The sequence below is a fragment of the Apostichopus japonicus genome, chromosome 11 (assembly GCF_037975245.1).
Source record: "Apostichopus japonicus isolate 1M-3 chromosome 11, ASM3797524v1, whole genome shotgun sequence".
NCBI lineage: Eukaryota > Metazoa > Echinodermata > Holothuroidea > Aspidochirotida > Stichopodidae > Apostichopus > Apostichopus japonicus.
The window spans coordinates 28,127,849-28,143,960 of record NC_092571.1 but is presented as its reverse complement, the minus strand read 5'-3'; the positions used below and the strand labels follow the sequence as shown (position 1 = coordinate 28,143,960).

The following is a 16,112-nucleotide window of genomic DNA, read 5'->3' as shown; positions in this document are numbered from 1 at the left end:
AAAAGTCAGGGGCGTAGCCAGTTGTATGCACGACTATCTGAGCGGAGCGCCACCATGGGTTGGCGCGGAGCGTACAGGAAAATTTTTGGTTTTACAAACCCCTCAGATGGCTGGAAACGGCCCTTCCCGAGTGTTCATTCTGGTTCCCTGTCCTCTTGCTAACTTGAGACACCTCAATTTTTATGTAGAAAAAGGGCACATTTTTAACCTGAGGAAAAGTGGGGGGGGGGGCACGTGCCACCTGTGCCCCCCGGTTTCCCGGTGTATATATATGCTGTTTTGGTTTGACCATGGTGTCATTTTTAATTAATATGCATAAAAATGAAATTTGAGGCATTACATAACACAACAAAGGATTTGTATTCAAAAATTAAAACTAACTATAACATTAACTAATTCTGGCTTTACCTTCAGAAGAAGTTGTGACTGCAAGATCTTAAAGTTTGGTGTGAAATTTATTCATTTTGACATTTGCGTTTTTTGTTACAAAGGAATATTGAGCATTTTTTTATGGCTATGACAAAATTCCGTAGTTTGATGATTCAATTTTTTTTTATTGTGGCTGCCACTTGAAATCATTCCACGATATACATGCATTCCCTACCATATCATTTTGCCATAACTTAGCGAAATCTGGATGTCTTAATTTCATCTCTTGCTTCCATAAACAGTCGGTTTTGCCTAGAAAATGTCCTAAAAAATCATGGCGATCAATATTTAAAACGTGTTCGTAGATTGAAAATAAAAAAAAAAAGTTTGGACTTTTTACGTTTAGTATCAAGTCCAGCTAAATTACTATAACTAGTAGGATTTAAGTTCGAAAAGCCTCGAAAAATGTATCGAAATTAATTCGAAAAGCTGCATTACAAATACTTTAAGGAACGATAATATATATATATATATATATATATATATATATATATATATATATATATATATATATATATATATATATATATATATATATGTATACAGCCTCAGCAGCGGTCTTCGCAAACAGCGGAGAGAACACCGCATATGCATCTATATTGCTTGAAATAATATAGTGAATTAACAGCCGTTTACTCACCAAGCCGGTAATGATACAGCTCTCATAAATACAAATTTAATAAGAATAAAGATACAGGCAATAGATAGAGAGTAGATGATCAGGGCTCCGGCTTTACAAAAATTAAACAACATTACAACGTTGACACCTTGAAATGTAAGCCTCGTTGAATCCACCTGGGGGAGAATGTTCCCGAATACTTCAGTATACTTCGTTGGCTGCACGGCGAACGGGCTCTACCTGCATGGCCTCAACATTACAGAGCCGGGAGTTAAATTTACGCTACGGAAGCCTATACGTATATCTTATAACAATTCGCAGAAAATTGTTGAATCAGTGAGTTATTGTCATGGAGAGATTTGCAAATGCTTTTCAAGTGTGAACAGAATATTCCGGTGCCTAAACTTGATTGGTTCACGAAATGCTGAATATTTTCTTCATCTTTAGGTTAAAACCACATCCTCATGTTTTTTTTTTTTTTTTTTGTATGACGCGTATATGAAAGTTTCAAACGTGTTGTGAACGCGTAGGGCAGACGAATAGTGAATGATGCATAGAAATTCCTAATCAATTTCTATGGAATGATGTCATCACGGCAAATTCTATAACATTTTTTTTGTTTTAATATATAACTCACTTATATTCCCAGAGCCAAAACCTAGGTGACTATTTCTCCCATAACAAAAGTGCATTTTGATGAAATTTATATCATCTATACTTATAAGCGCTTTATGGCAATTATAAGCATCCGTAAGTAAGAAATGGCCGAACCAGTTCCATTCTGCATTGTCTGCTTCACCTTGGGTCTTTTCACTAGTTTTTCGGCTGCCAACCAAAGACTCTCTTTTATAAAGATGGCTGCCTTTGTGCGGTATGGTTCATGATGTCATTCATCACGGCAAATTCTATAACATTTTTTTTGTTTTAATATTTAACTCACTCATTCCCAGAGCCAAAACCTAGGTGACTATTTCTCCCATAACAAAAGGGCACTTTGATGAAATTTATATCATATATACTTATTGCTATTTATGGCAATTATAAGCATCCGTAAGAGAGAAATAGTCGAACCAGTTCCATTCTGTATTGTCTGCTTCACCTTGGGTCTATTCACTTGTATTTCGGGCTTTCAACAAAAGACTGTATTTGTAAAGATGACTGCGGTTAAGTTCACCAGGTGAACTAAATATAAACAGGATTTATTACTAGAAGCGATGGGTAGTGCATCCCTACTGGGAAGTTCCACCTAATCCACATTACTACTTGAACCATGAAGAACATAGAATATTAGTCCTCTGCAACAACAAAAAAGGTCCTAGAGCCTGCAGGATATTCGATCCATAGGAGACCGTCCGTAATGTACTGATAAGCCTGCACGAAAACTACATTCTTCAGACGGATAAACAATTAGAAGTCGTCTGCTCTACTTTTTTTTGGATTGCGAGAGATGATCGGGTTGCATCTTACCAAAGGCAGTTGGAGAAGAACATCATTATGGAAATTAAACCTCGGTTTTAGCTTTCTGTAAACGTCACATTTCATCCACTTTTAAGTTTCCTGAGACAGATGCAAACTAATTCGGAATGATTTTTTCTATACATGTCAAAGCCAATAAAATGAAATGGTAGACGAAAGTTGTTGACATGACCATTTGTTATTGTTATTATGATTGTTTGAATGATTTATTTGATGTTCATTCGACTGAATATTTGAAGGTTTGAAACGAAAAGATCCGTTAACTTCATGCACTGTTAAAACTTAACAAAACAATTCTAGTTATCTTTGCGATTTTAAAGGGATATTTTAGTCGCAGAAAAATCTTAAACTTATTATGTGGAAGAAAAAAAAACATTCTTACTGTCTGTTGATAAAATCCCGTTCCTTACTCTAGATATGAGTAAACTATTTGTACAAGATACACCCTTCCCTAACTGATCCACAAGGACGGTCTAGGCTGCCCGACGGTCAACGCTGCAATGACGTCACGCATGGAAGTTTTTTCTCATATAACTGTTCCTTGTACAATAATATTATTGATTTATCAGTGAATTATATCAAATTTGGAATGTTTGATTAGTTGTCAACGTCTTCTGCTTTTAGAATTACAACATGCAACTTGTTTGTCGGAATTATACTTCTTCGATACTAAGAAATACAAAATAGCGTGTACATTATAATGAAAACACATTTTGTAGTTCAATTGTTGCTAGCCGGAGAGTTTATGACATCACTAAATATCTACAGATTTCTGATATTTTATGTCGCATACAATGCAATAAATCCATTTTCACGTGAGTAGGCAAATCCATTTGTTCTCCGGTACGTGATATGAATATATGTGGTTTCGCCGTAACCCACTACCAGATCAATTTCGTGTCCCTTATTGCCTTTAATAAATTAATCTCATTGCCTCAAGTTCTCGCCAACAGGGGGAGGGGAGGGGGAGGAGGGGGGGGGGAAAGAATATTGATTATATGGGCGCGAAGCGGGGAGGGCAATAATTTCGTAGGGCACGAGACGAGTATGACTTTGATTTGAATGGAAATTCATTTCCGACAGGATATAAATCCTTAAGTCCTCTGTGTATTCAGCACGTTACAATAAATTCATTTGCTACAGAGTGAAAAGGCAAAAAAGGAACGGGCACTGTAAAAATTAAAAAAAACATTGCACGCAAGTAAATTCGTGTGCACTGGCAAGATATCAAGTTTTACAACACAAATGTAGTATGTAAACGGTCGCACCATTCTGCAGATAAGCCCCTTACCGAATCAAAACCTTATCAAAGAGGAGGCGAAACCTCTCGTTTTAGTCCCCTCACTAGAAAGGATGCAAGCCAATTTTCGTAGCCCACCCCCCTAAAAATCCAAATCGGGACAGAGTACAGCGGAGGGGCAAAAGCACATATACTTTTGGGAGACAAAATCAAACCTCCCTCATTTTCCTTACTTCAAAGCAGAAACTAATAAAAATATAATTATAGTCTGTATTTATATTGCTAAAAGAAAACGTAGTGACAGTAAAGTGAACAAAATATTTAATTTTCCGATTTCTGTGTTTATTTATATGTTTTGGCAAAAAAATTAGCATAAAGATAATTTAACTATTAAATAGTATACTTTTAAGAAATATGTCGTTCTATTAACAACAACGAAATATCAGCATTGACTATATCAACGGACAAACGCAGTATGAAATGTGGAAAAATGATTATAGAGGCAATACCAATTTCTTTATTCATTCATAGTACATGTTAAACATTCTCGGATCTGATTGGTCCGTTGGCGTCAGCTGTTCGTTTATTAACTGATGGATAATGCACCGTAAATTCACATATGTTGCAAGAATAAAGCATCTCGGCAAGCCTAACCTCAGCTGTCCCCTTTAACTCAACGACAGTAGTCAACAGCAAACGAATCAGATCAAGTATGACACGAAAACGACCCTATCCCAGGTCGCAATCGGCCTTGTGCCTCCTGCATAGCCTGCGATACATCCGCCGTTCGTATATTTACCGGCGATAATCGCACATGCAATAGACCATTGATTAAACCCTCATTAACATAAACAGGTATTCGTATGACATCAGCTTTGCTTATAGAATGACTATATGTTAAACAGAATTGAAAACTCTTTACAAAGTAGATACTGTCGCGTAGGACATTTTATGTTACCTATTATATTTAAATCAATCCAGTTAAAATTACATATTTCAAATATTCTAAATGTCTATGAAATTCTCCCTGAATAATTGGGCCTCCTGCATAGCCTGCGATACATCTCGTTCGTACATTTACCGGCGATAATCGCACATGCAATAGACCGTTGATTAAACCCTCATTAACATAAACAGGTATCCGTATGACATCAGCTTTGCTTATAGAATGACTTTATATTAAGAAGAATTGAAAACTCTTTACAAAGTAGATATTTTCGTGTAGGTCATATTATGTTACCTATTATATAGTTTTAAATCGATCCAATTAAAATTACATATTTCAAATATTCTAAATGTCGATGAAATTCTCCTTGAATAATTTAGCACTGCTCAGATGTGTAACCCTACTTGAAAAAAAGTGTTAAGGTCGAAAAGTACTCACTTTTTCAAAATGCCCCTCTCTCACACCCCCCCCCCCAACTCTGGTGATGTGCGGACGCGTGGTTTCTACGCCTATGGAATCAAATTTAATCCAGTTTCTTCCTTCTTTAATGTGTATAGCGATACAAGACAAAGTGAATCTTTTTCTCTCTTTACTGTCAAATCATATGCAAATGCATATGCATATCCATATGAATAAAACAAATGTATATGTATCCTGATGAGATCTACTTCGGGATGAAAATACCGTGAAGACCTACTGGTACTTCTGCGGGTATTTCTGCCCGAGCAACCTCGGTGAACGACTGGGCATCCAAGACTACCAAATAGGGACGTCTCCCTATCCCCTTCAAATCAATAACACTGGATAGAACCACACCTAGGAACATAAAACATGAGACAGAAATGATAACTAACAACTCCATCAAATAATTTTTCTGCAGTACAATACACTTTCGTACAGAAGTTTTTTTCATGAGACCTTAGCATTAGAATTCTACCTCCCCCCCCCCCACCCGCCATTGATAGTGTTAGTTTATGTGCAGTTGCGTGCATTGCAGCGGCAGCGAAAACTCAAACCAAGTACATTGAAACAAAATCATCAATACATAAATGTAAAAAATGACATATTTTAGCCAAAGATATCTAGTTTATATAAGCAAAGAAATTGGCTTATTTGCTGAAAGAGCTCGCAGGTTCTCTTATGAAAGTTTGTTAAAATCCTCGTCATCAAGAGATCATGGCATAGTTATGGTTAAATCTATTGCAAGAGTTATGACACAATCCTAGTGTAATTATATAAATAATTGGAACACCATTGCCATGGAAACTCACCATCATCCTCCGCTTCTCCACCAGGTCTGGGGATAAAGACTGGCTCGGAAGGGTAACACGATGGGTCATTCCAGCTCATGAAGGTTTTATTTACCGTGTCGACTTTTACAACCTTATATGATGAGAAGAACAAAACAAAAATGTCGTTGAAATATTTACCTCAAAAGGTTGTATTTAAACTAGCATACGTTCCTCATAAATGATCAAGAAATAGACGACTGGATCAAACTTATATTCACGTTAGTCAATGGGCAAATTTGGCCTTTTCCAAGTGTTACGTTCAATATCACAATTTTTGCAAATAATTTACAAACTCGAACAGCGTACAAAATAGACATCGAAAGTATGTTACTATTGATAAGGTTTTGTGTCTTCCATAAATAGAAAACAAAAACTCATTTATTTTCTCATTTTGCTCACAAAAGTGATTACTGAACTAAAATCGATAAACCAAAGAAAACCAACGGTGTTTGTTGCTATAGAACATGAAAAAAGAAATACAAACATGCTGCCATTTTAGAAACTTGGGACTCAAACTTATACTCCTACTTTAACTTACCTTCGTACGGTCCAGTGTGTCCAAACCGTAGAAATATTGGTATTTCTTGCCATTGAAAGCATCATAGTTTATCCTCGGCAACTCTACATCTGTAAACAAAGTAATGAATAAAAACTTGCCATTTTTAAAAATTTATTTTGTAACCAAAGTTTACTGCACAGATATCAAGTTATAGATTACAATGATGACATGATGATGTTTTATACGAAATATAAGCTTGTTATATTGTATTACTGATCGGCAAGACCCTTGGCACAAAGTTTTTATTTGCGGGGGTTGGGAGGGGGGGGGTGTCAGAGGTAAGACCAATGATCAACTAATATTTTGGTTTTTTGTTTGTTTATGCAAAAAGTTCCCAGTCTCCCCCCCCTTTCCCCAGCGTTAGGAGCCCTTATCGTCCCCCATAACTATTATTATATTTAAAGAATTTATTTACATTGATCAGTGAGCATCTCCGGATGGCAATGTACAGATTCATCCTCTTGGAGGTAGGCCGTGGCATCACAACTCTCGAGGGTGACTAAGTTGTCTTCGTTGCCCTGGTTGAGAGATGAGACATATATATATATATATATATATATATATGTATAGCTAAGGTCATTAAACTATGTTTCCAAATATGCAAACATAGAATATTCACTAATAATATTCAATTATTGTCAAATATATAACTTGTTTCAAAATCGCAATTGTAAATTGACATTCAACAAGATCTTATAGGAGTCGGAACATTTATCCACAGTTTCGCCGACGAAGATCAATAAGGTTATTTTCTTTAAACAATTCCGCACAGTCCAAAGCAGTTTTCATGCATTCTGTGACGCTATTCTAAGGGGGAGGAGATTTAATTGGTGAGTGGTGGCTAATTCCCGTCATGGAAGACTCTGAGTTGTGGAAACTGACTTTCTACAACAGCAGGTGCCTGCATTTTTTTGGACCATTGTGAAAATAATTAATGCATCTAAAAGTGGTAATTTCCCTCCCCCGTCCCCCTCTGCAAACATCTCCTTTACAAGACATTCGAACACGTGCAGCAAAGGAAAAACATATTTTCATTGGTAAAGGACAAAATAGATTGCTCTACTTTAACGTCATAAGTACATAATTATTGGGGGTTTGTTTTGGCCAGAAATTTAAAGTTTCAAGCTAGCATAATTTTCCCACATGCAGTTACCACTTACCTGTACTATTTTCTGCTCTAACGGCAAAACGAATCGCTTCGCAAAAGCTCTTCCAGCGGACAGTGTTTCATCTCGTAGTCTGTTCAAGTAAGCTTCCTCCATGACATCTGAGTTGTCATAGCAACAGATATCTACAACAAGATGGCTGTCATCCTCGTAAGCGTTTATATGATGGAAGCAAAAGAAAGCATCGGCGGTGTACTTGCGTGTCAACGTGGTACCATCCTCTAGACTGACTATGTGGAACTTCACAGGTACTGATGGCGTATAATCAATACAATTCACAAAGTCTGTACCCAGAAGTTTCGCAAACATGATCTTGAACATGTTCATAGTAAGCGGCTGTTCTAGGAAGACTATGTAATTCTCAGTCATGCCGAAACTGTGATAGTAAGATGGGTAGAGAGACGACGAGGCTGGGATTTTACAGAATATTTTGGCCATTTCCAGTTGGTTTTGCGATTCACCTGTATGAGGAATAATTAAGTAGAGAGAAAATGCATAATGTGACCCAGTATAGTCGAGAAACCAGTCTTTTAACTTGCTACACTATTATGTTACACCAACATTGTTATTGCGTCAAGAAAATAATTAGGGAACTTTTCAAGGCAATTTAATTTCCCCATCTTATTACGGAGGGACAGAGGCGGGTGAAGGATTTCATAACTGGTGGCACTGGGGTCGTTGACGCCGACTGTTATATGTAGTGTGGTCTGGCGGTAGCACCCACCCCCCCCCAAAAAAAAATAGATGTCCAATAGTACATTCTGGGACATATTTAAAGTATAGATTAAATTTATAATTAGCTCTAAAACGCGAGGTTGTGCTCATAAATATAACAATATAAAACACGTTTTTTAATGAATTTGAAAAGGGGTGGTCTGATTCTTCCTCGGCTCAATTTCACAGTCACCTTTCAAGTATTTTGTCATTCTCAGATATTACGTCTCTAATTTGACAGTCAGGACCTCTGGAAAATTGCTTTGAAAAATAGTAAAAAATAGTATTAAAAAACTCAAAAAAACATTATTTGGTAACAAATTTTTACACTGCAATATTATCTGTAAAAGATTCAATGGAACAGTATTTTGACTGATAAGCATATGAATGGTCTATTTTAAATGCACAATATTAAACTGATGAAGGCTGCAAGAAATGATTTCACTGCAAACTGTATTTGTTGTATATAGCTTCATATTATTACAGTAGTTGTATTATTTTGGTTGATCTTTAGAAACAGTGGGTCAGACCATTGCGAAAATTAAATTAAACATGTTAAACCTAATATTTTCCTTACTTTGAATGTTTTTATTAATTTTTGGAAATAGTTTACATTGATTTAAGTTAATACCAACACCTTTTTAAGGAATAATTCAGGCCAGATTTTGAAAAAGATCCGGCCGGATTTTGAAAAAGATCCGGCCGGTTGTGAGATATATACATTATGAATATGGTAATTCTGAATTTTCGGTCATTTTTAAGAGAAAAGTAACTGTTATCTTAAATTTGAAATATTATATACAGAGAGTATTACCTGGTGGAAATTTGATGATATTGTAGGAACTCCCTGGACCAAAAGTAGATCCCATGCCGTAGACTGTACCATCTTTACCATAGTGTGGATGTGCAGTGGCGGTGTGAACAGTCATGTAACTAGATAAATTAGCCTTTAATAAGAACAAGTATTATAAGGATGAATACAATTACCTTAAAAAAAGAGAGTAATTTATAATCGTTCATGTGAAAGGGTGTGGTCAACTGTAATGGACCAATTTTAAGCGGCCGTGAGCATGGTTTTGTTTTGGAGAGATGGAGACATGTGGAACTGGTGGGCCACGTAAGGGAGAGAGGTGAGATGGAACGGGAACATATTTCCATTCAAATTTCGTGCTAATGTAGGGAAATGTCAGGCAGTGGCGGCGGAACCGGGGGGGCTTGGGGGGCTCAGCCCCCCCCCAATGAAAAAGTTGAGGGGGCAAATGCATGATAAGCCCCCCCAATATTTACCAAGGCTCCGAAACGTGCATCTGCCCATTTTTCAATGCATACTTGTCGATCTGTCCGATGCACACGTATACTATATAGGTGTAATAATTTTAGTAATTTCTGGGGGACCCTCGGCCCGTCCCCTGGCTATAGACCACATTGTCACCCCGACAGCGTTTTCACGCCCCGTGAAAAGTGGAAGCAGTGAGTGTGAGTACCGGTAAGCGTAACACAACTTCGTCTTAGGCCAATGACTTGCCTCATTTCAGCCAGTTCTCCAACATCCCCTTACTTAGTGGCGGAGCGTCCATATATACAGTCAGGGGGCGGATGCCCCCCCCTGACGGACTCAAATGGACTGCTGGCGCCCTTTTCAGCTTTTCACTACTTTTTACTTATTCGCGATTATTGACTATTTTATTGCGCTCTCATATACCTATTGACATTTGTCATATTCTGTTGGTGTAATTTTCCGACAAAATGGCGACGACACCTATTCTCCGTTTATCTGCAAATTAGCTACGCCCGGAAAGGGTCATTTCCTGCAATCTAGGGAGTAACTTTACTCAAAAATTCTCTGTACGCTCCGCGCCAACCTGTGGTGGCGCTCCGCTTAGATAGTGTCGAAAGCGCCCCTACAGACCATTCTTGCCCCTCCCCCCCCCCCTGACCAATACCCCTAGCTCCGCCACTGCGCTTACCACACTCAAAAACGTCTTTGCGAGTACACTACGAGTCATAGCTACTCTCTTAAAACACCATCGAATATACAAATTACAATGTTTTTACAGACTTTTACGTGCAATCTGAGAAATTGCAGGCTTGAGACCCATATTTTAGGGCTAGGTATTTGCAGCATAAAACACTCGGGAAGTGCCGTTTCCGGCCATCTGGGGGTTTGAAATACCCCAAATTTTCTTGTACGCTCCGCGCCAACCGATGGTGGCGCTCCGCTTAGATAGTCTCCACACATTAGGCCCCCCCCCCCAATAATTTTTCCGTTCCGCCGCGCCTGATGTCAGGCTTATCGCACGAAGTAGAATAAAATGGCAAAATAGAAAGAAAAAAAAAGAAAAAACAACATAAAAACATGGTCATATTCTCACCTGTTTAATTGTGTCGAGTTCATCTGGTTCAATTTTGATAACCCTAGGACTTTCCGTGAGCGCGTAAAAATCTTCTCCGAGCTGCATAAAATTTACGTTACAGTTATCCGTAGGTTCAAGGTCAAAATAGGAGAAGAAACGGCTGAAAATATTCTTACAGGGATCAGGAATATAAGCTTGACCGAAGCTTGAGTAAACTAGCCTCTTCTGTTCAGTCGCTTTGACGTAAGCGTCACTACGAATGAAACGACTGTTATACTTAACTTGACCATCTTTTATGTCAAATTTATGCATAAGAGCAAAACCGTCAAAGAAATGCTCGATTTTTTGCTCGCCAGCTTCAAACTGACCGGGACCGTTACGAAGGAAACTTCCAGAGACCCATTGTGGAATTGTACCTGCAGCCAGGGACAAATCCAAAGAAAAAGAAGAAAGAAACTCTATGAAATTGTTATACAAGGAAGACATATCCTTTTCACCGTCGGGATTTACGTTCTTTAGTTATAACGAAATCCTACATTGTCTCTTATGACGACTTGGTTAAAGTCATGGGTTCATTTGGGTGGTGGAGGGGGAGGGGGAGGGGGAGGGGGGAGGGGGGTGACACAAACTCCGAAGGGTAGTGGTACACCTCATAACGTTAATATAAAATGGACCCGCTGTGCATTTCAATGTACTACAGATTCCAGTATTTGAATGTCTTGTTAACAACAACAATACTTTTTAGTTACAATCTGTATTATTTTTTTTAAATAAAGAACTCTTTCTATGAAAGTTCTCTTAATTTCTTAACAGGTCAGTTTTTTAAGAACAAAAGGAAATATTCTCATCACAAAAATGAAAAATAAAGGGTACTTTTCATTAACAATAATTAAAGGGCACTTTAACTTTAAGAAGAGGCACTTTTTAGCATGACAGGTTTTCCACAAAACATTGAGGGGGAGGGTGGGGGGGGGGGTAGTGGGGGGGGGGCTTGTGCTCGTCGACCATCTGGCTCTACCGCCTCGTCCATGTAACCTTCCACCAGGCTCCAAATGAAATAGTATTTCTCTTTGAGCTGCTTACATTCATGTCCATCTATCATTGTTGCCTCCCCCTTCCACCGCCCCCCTACCCCGTCCTTGTCCTTGGCTATTCGGCCGTCTCTGTTGCCGTCTGTTGTTGTGTCACGGGTATCTATTGTGGGAGGACTGGCGGTCATATTGACACAACTCATAATTTTAAGAATTGATACAGCAGATTCTAACAGTACCACTACTATAAATCTACACCCTACAACATCCTTCTAAAATACTTTTTGCAAATAACGAAATTATCCGGATCGAATCACAAACCTTTAATTTGCCTACCACACACTACTAAAAAAGATTTGGCCGATAGAAAAGATGTCGCACTTTGATCGAAGTTTAGTTTTATTGAATTGACGAACCACTCGTAAACGCTGCAGCATAAGGTGTAAAATAATATTTTATGACTCAATCCGATTCTATAAACAAACAATAATACAAGACAAGACACGTTGACATGGCACGACCAGACAAGACAAACACAATAACTGTAAACCATGCATGACAGCATTTGATCTTTCGTAAGCTATAGGGCAATTCCTACTGTTTCGCTATAACCGAGTATAGTGAGAGCCTTTACCTATTATTTTCGCTTCCACTGCAGAGGGCGTCTCATGTGATGAGTTAAATAATGTAGCTGTAGAAAGCGGTCCTTGTTGGTTTACATTCACCCCGTCTTCGTTTTCTGCTTGAGGAGACGCCATAATCTGTCACGCTCTGAAAGAAAAAATCATTTAAATTTGATTAAAAAATTAAGAAAAGTAAAATAAAATAAACTAGGAAATCATCAAAAGTGAAGACATACCGTAATCTGTATATGACAATTAAAAAGGAGAATTGTATGAGGGCTTACAGGGGCTGTGTTTATCCATTTATCTATCAGATATTTAGCAAGAGACTCGGAAGAATCTGACCCACGTTCTCAATGCATGTACATATTGAGTGCATTCTACATCGGAAGGCATGGCGATCAGGGGAGGGAGGGGGTCCGATATAACAGCCCATGGGACCGGGAACCCGTTGGCATATCTAATAAAGAGCAATGTATTCACAGTTTAATGATATCCATAAGGAAAAATGAATACTGCAAACATGAATTGTGGTGATCTTATTGTCCCCGATGTCAGACTTGTTTCTCAACTACGTTTGATCGACTGAAGCCCAGTAAGCTATACTACCTACTGTACAGTGTATAGCTTCGAATGCTAGTCACCCACCACCATTCACCGCAGTTTCATACGTCAATGCTGTGATGTCATGGTATAAGCCGACGGCCTGCTTGCTAGCTATAGGGCGCGACCCAAATGTGGATTGCAGAAAAAAGGGAGTGAAGACTCGCGCACAAAGAAACGTCTGATGCCGGTTATCTGACCTAGTTTCGAATGAGGTGTAACAGAAGTTTTAGACACCACCATCGATCCCAGAAAATACACACACAGCTTGCTACCGTCGGTAGTTAGACACTAGTGTACAGTCAATACATGCAGCTACGGTCATTATACCCACAACACAGTGTACATAGCAGCGATTATATCTCAGGTCTAGATAAAAGATAACAAGGTATCACGTTTCATTACTGTCTGCATTTGGTAGAGACAAGCAGAAAACTTCACATGCAAGCAACGGAATGTTAACTTTTTTCAGAGGGCGGCACGCCTTGGGGCGAGTCTTCAATGTCTTTAAATTGTCGGTGCACCTCTTTACTGAATTGTAAGTGCCGTATACCAAATCCCATTTCCTGGTTGTTGTTGTCGTTGTTCACGTCTGCTAGTCCGTGTTACGTTTTGTGTATAATATTGATTAAAGGGCTGCAACATTCTTCCGGAATTTCACTGAGTAGGCCAAAGTTCTTTGTTCCAAGTACGGTGGTCCTGAATGGACACTACATATATCATGTAGACTTATGTTGCAGCCTACATGGTTAATACGTAGGCCGCATATATCTCCACAATCAGATTACAGTGAACTATAATATAATAAGCAATGGCTAGGAGTTATAAATTGTCAAAATATTCGAATTTCTTAAAGGGGAAAGTAAGCCTATTCTATCATGTAGATCTCGTTGTTGTGAAGTTGTGCTTGACTCACAGAAACCTCTTTCGACAATGTAAGTGCTTGAGGAATCATTGCTTTACAAACACTGATAACCTTGAACTATATTTAACCCACCTGTATTTTTTAAATCCAGTCGCTGGTTTTCGTAATCATGTGCTATATCAGTGGGTGATTTTTCATAAACAAATACGTGTTGTTTATCGCATCGACGCCATATGCTAAAGGCTTATTGCCTACGTATTGGCAAGCCAAATACTGTACCCATGATAGATCGATAAACACAGTTAATCGTTCAATAATTCCGAGTTAATCGGTCAAGAATCCAGATCTATCAGTCGAAAATCCAGCCTCTCTAATCCTGGGTAGTAACCGATAATCCAGGATCATCTAAACTAATGTGATAAACCTGGATTATTTTAATCGAAAATCTTTGATGGTCGGTTGATATTACAAATTTTATTCGATAATTCTTGGATAATCAGTTGAAAATCCTGGTTTATCGGCGACAATGCATCCATAAACCTGGATTATCAACCGAAAAAAAAAACTGATTTATTGACTTTTTGGGCATTTGCCATTTACCGTCGTCTGTGCAGTCTTCATTCAAGTTGTAGCACTGAGTAATATACTGTTATTATCTTAGACCTTTAAATGCCTACATAATATTGTGAGAGACCTACATGTAGTCCTATGCTGTAAAATACTGGAATAAATGATAATAGCTGTCTTAACCCGCCTCGTGCTTATAATTCCAAGGAGGATTACATTTTCAACTTAATTAAACCATGATTCTAACCCGTCACGATGTACCACAACCTTAAAAAATACAGTAAAATAATGATATCTTAATTCCTTTTTATCTCACTAATCTCATTCATCAATGAGCGGCATTTACAACACACTGTGTCTGGATATCTTGTATATAGAGCGCGGCTTAATTTATTATTCAGACTAATAATGCAGTATATACGGAACAGGCAGCTAGACTGCTGCTGCGTAAGCTGTACATACCTCATCCGTGAAAGAATTTCGTTTCCTTTGTTGTTCAACGTATAGAAAAGGTGATATGTTTGACAACGACAGTTTCCGAGCATTTGAGCTATAGTTGTGGGTACCGGCCTACTATATGACAGCTCAAGTCCTAACACGGAGAATAAGAAGTAACACTGCCTCGTGTGACAAAAAGCCGCTATTTACCAAACGCATCATCGTCACACTATTTCAAATCCGTAGCTGTAGTTAGCTGTTGAATATGTGATACACCGAAGCCTTTTGTATTCATGTGCATGGGCAGTAATTAAATTACCCAGTGGGAACAGGCTCACACAGCGACAACAAATTCCGGATATACGCAGTACGTGTTGCATGTAACTGTCATACCATAATATGGGAGATCGATATAGATAAAGAATTTCTACATTATCACCTCGTGCCAGTGAGGTTTTGCTTAGATTGCCATCACTATAACGGAGGTGGATTTATGTAGTCTGCAAATATAAAGCTGCCAATTAAAGGATGTGAAGACTCGCGCACAAAGAAACGTCTCATGCCGGTTATCTGACCTAGTTTCGAATAAGGTGTAACAGAGGTGTTAGACACCACCATCGATCCCAGAAAATACAAACACAGCTTGCTACCGTCGGTAATAGACACTAGTGCACAGTCAATACATACAGTTACGCAGGGCGTATTTAGGGGGGAGGCCATTGGGCCATGGCCCCCCCCCCTTCACGGATGTCGGAAAATTTTTAAGTTTCTGCCAATGCGAGGTCATTAACTTGCAACAGTCAGCTGGCCAAGGTGCAGCCCACAGGGGGCTAGACACAGACCCGTGCCATAGCCCGGCCCTGGACCAGCAGATTCGATACACCCATTCATTAGGCTACCACACAGAGTCTGTTACAATTGGCAACCCTCTTAGTTGGAGAGTTGGCAGCCCTCGGGTTAGTGTCCTCGGGAAGGGCATAGCTGCATGGACTTTTCCCTTTCATGGTGGGATTAGCCTTGTTGCAATTTATAATTGTGGGTACCTGTGGAATAAATGATAAGAAATCGCCCCTGAAAACCCCCAAAACACATAATGATGATGATATTGACAGGGCATTAGAGTGATATGGGGGAGGGGTCTATGGGGAGGGGGTGCGCCCTCCCCTTTGGAAAATTTTCTATTGCTGAAT

General features: G+C 38.8%; 3 protein-coding genes and 1 long non-coding RNA gene across 5 annotated transcripts in view; 2 read left to right on the top strand and 2 right to left on the bottom strand.

The window, feature by feature from the left end:
- LOC139975580 (carotenoid-cleaving dioxygenase, mitochondrial-like) overlaps positions 1-1,277 on the bottom strand; it is a 39,959-nt gene extending 38,682 nt beyond the window's left edge. Inside the window, exon 1 of the mRNA XM_071983601.1 lies at positions 1,070-1,277. The gene's annotated coding sequence lies outside the window, so the exon portion shown is untranslated. The remainder of the gene's footprint in view (positions 1-1,069) is intronic.
- Positions 1,278-4,068: 2,791 nt separating this feature from the next.
- LOC139975578 (retinal Mueller cells isomerohydrolase-like) lies at positions 4,069-15,209 on the bottom strand. Of its 2 annotated transcripts, none has more exons than XM_071983599.1 (9): positions 14,947-15,209; positions 12,461-12,597; positions 10,814-11,211; positions 9,256-9,388; positions 7,722-8,188; positions 6,977-7,079; positions 6,541-6,629; positions 5,982-6,093; positions 4,069-5,526 (listed from the first exon to the last, which is right to left on the bottom strand). In XM_071983599.1, the coding sequence occupies exons 2-9, from the start codon at positions 12,582-12,584 to the stop codon at positions 5,375-5,377; spliced, it is 1,578 nt and encodes a 525-aa protein (XP_071839700.1). In that variant the 5' UTR covers positions 12,585-12,597; positions 14,947-15,209; the 3' UTR covers positions 4,069-5,374. The 2 variants fall into 2 exon arrangements, with proteins under 2 accessions (XP_071839700.1, XP_071839701.1); XM_071983600.1 differs by lacking the exon at positions 14,947-15,209 and adding an exon at positions 13,458-13,478.
- LOC139975579 (uncharacterized) lies at positions 9,395-10,793 on the top strand. The gene is made up of 2 exons (XR_011795794.1): positions 9,395-9,631; positions 10,730-10,793. It is a non-coding gene; the product is annotated as an uncharacterized lncRNA (long non-coding RNA).
- The window catches only part of LOC139975577 (uncharacterized), a 28,276-nt gene continuing 27,315 nt past the window's right edge, over positions 15,152-16,112 (top strand). The window contains exon 1 of the mRNA XM_071983596.1: positions 15,152-15,289. The gene's annotated coding sequence lies outside the window, so the exon portion shown is untranslated. The remainder of the gene's footprint in view (positions 15,290-16,112) is intronic.

Excerpts from the sequence above, each read along its gene's own strand:
- LOC139975578 (XM_071983599.1), bottom strand. The coding sequence starts at position 12,584 with ATGGCGTCTCCTCAAGCAGAAAACGAAGACGGGGTGAATGTAAACCAA. Across the intron at positions 7,080-7,721 it reads TAGAGCAGAAAATAGTACAG|GGCAACGAAGACAACTTAGT; the intron begins GTAAGTGGTAAC and ends TCTCTCAACCAG. Across the intron at positions 6,630-6,976 it reads GGAGATGCTCACTGATCAAT|ATGTAGAGTTGCCGAGGATA; the intron begins GTAAATAAATTC and ends CTTTGTTTACAG.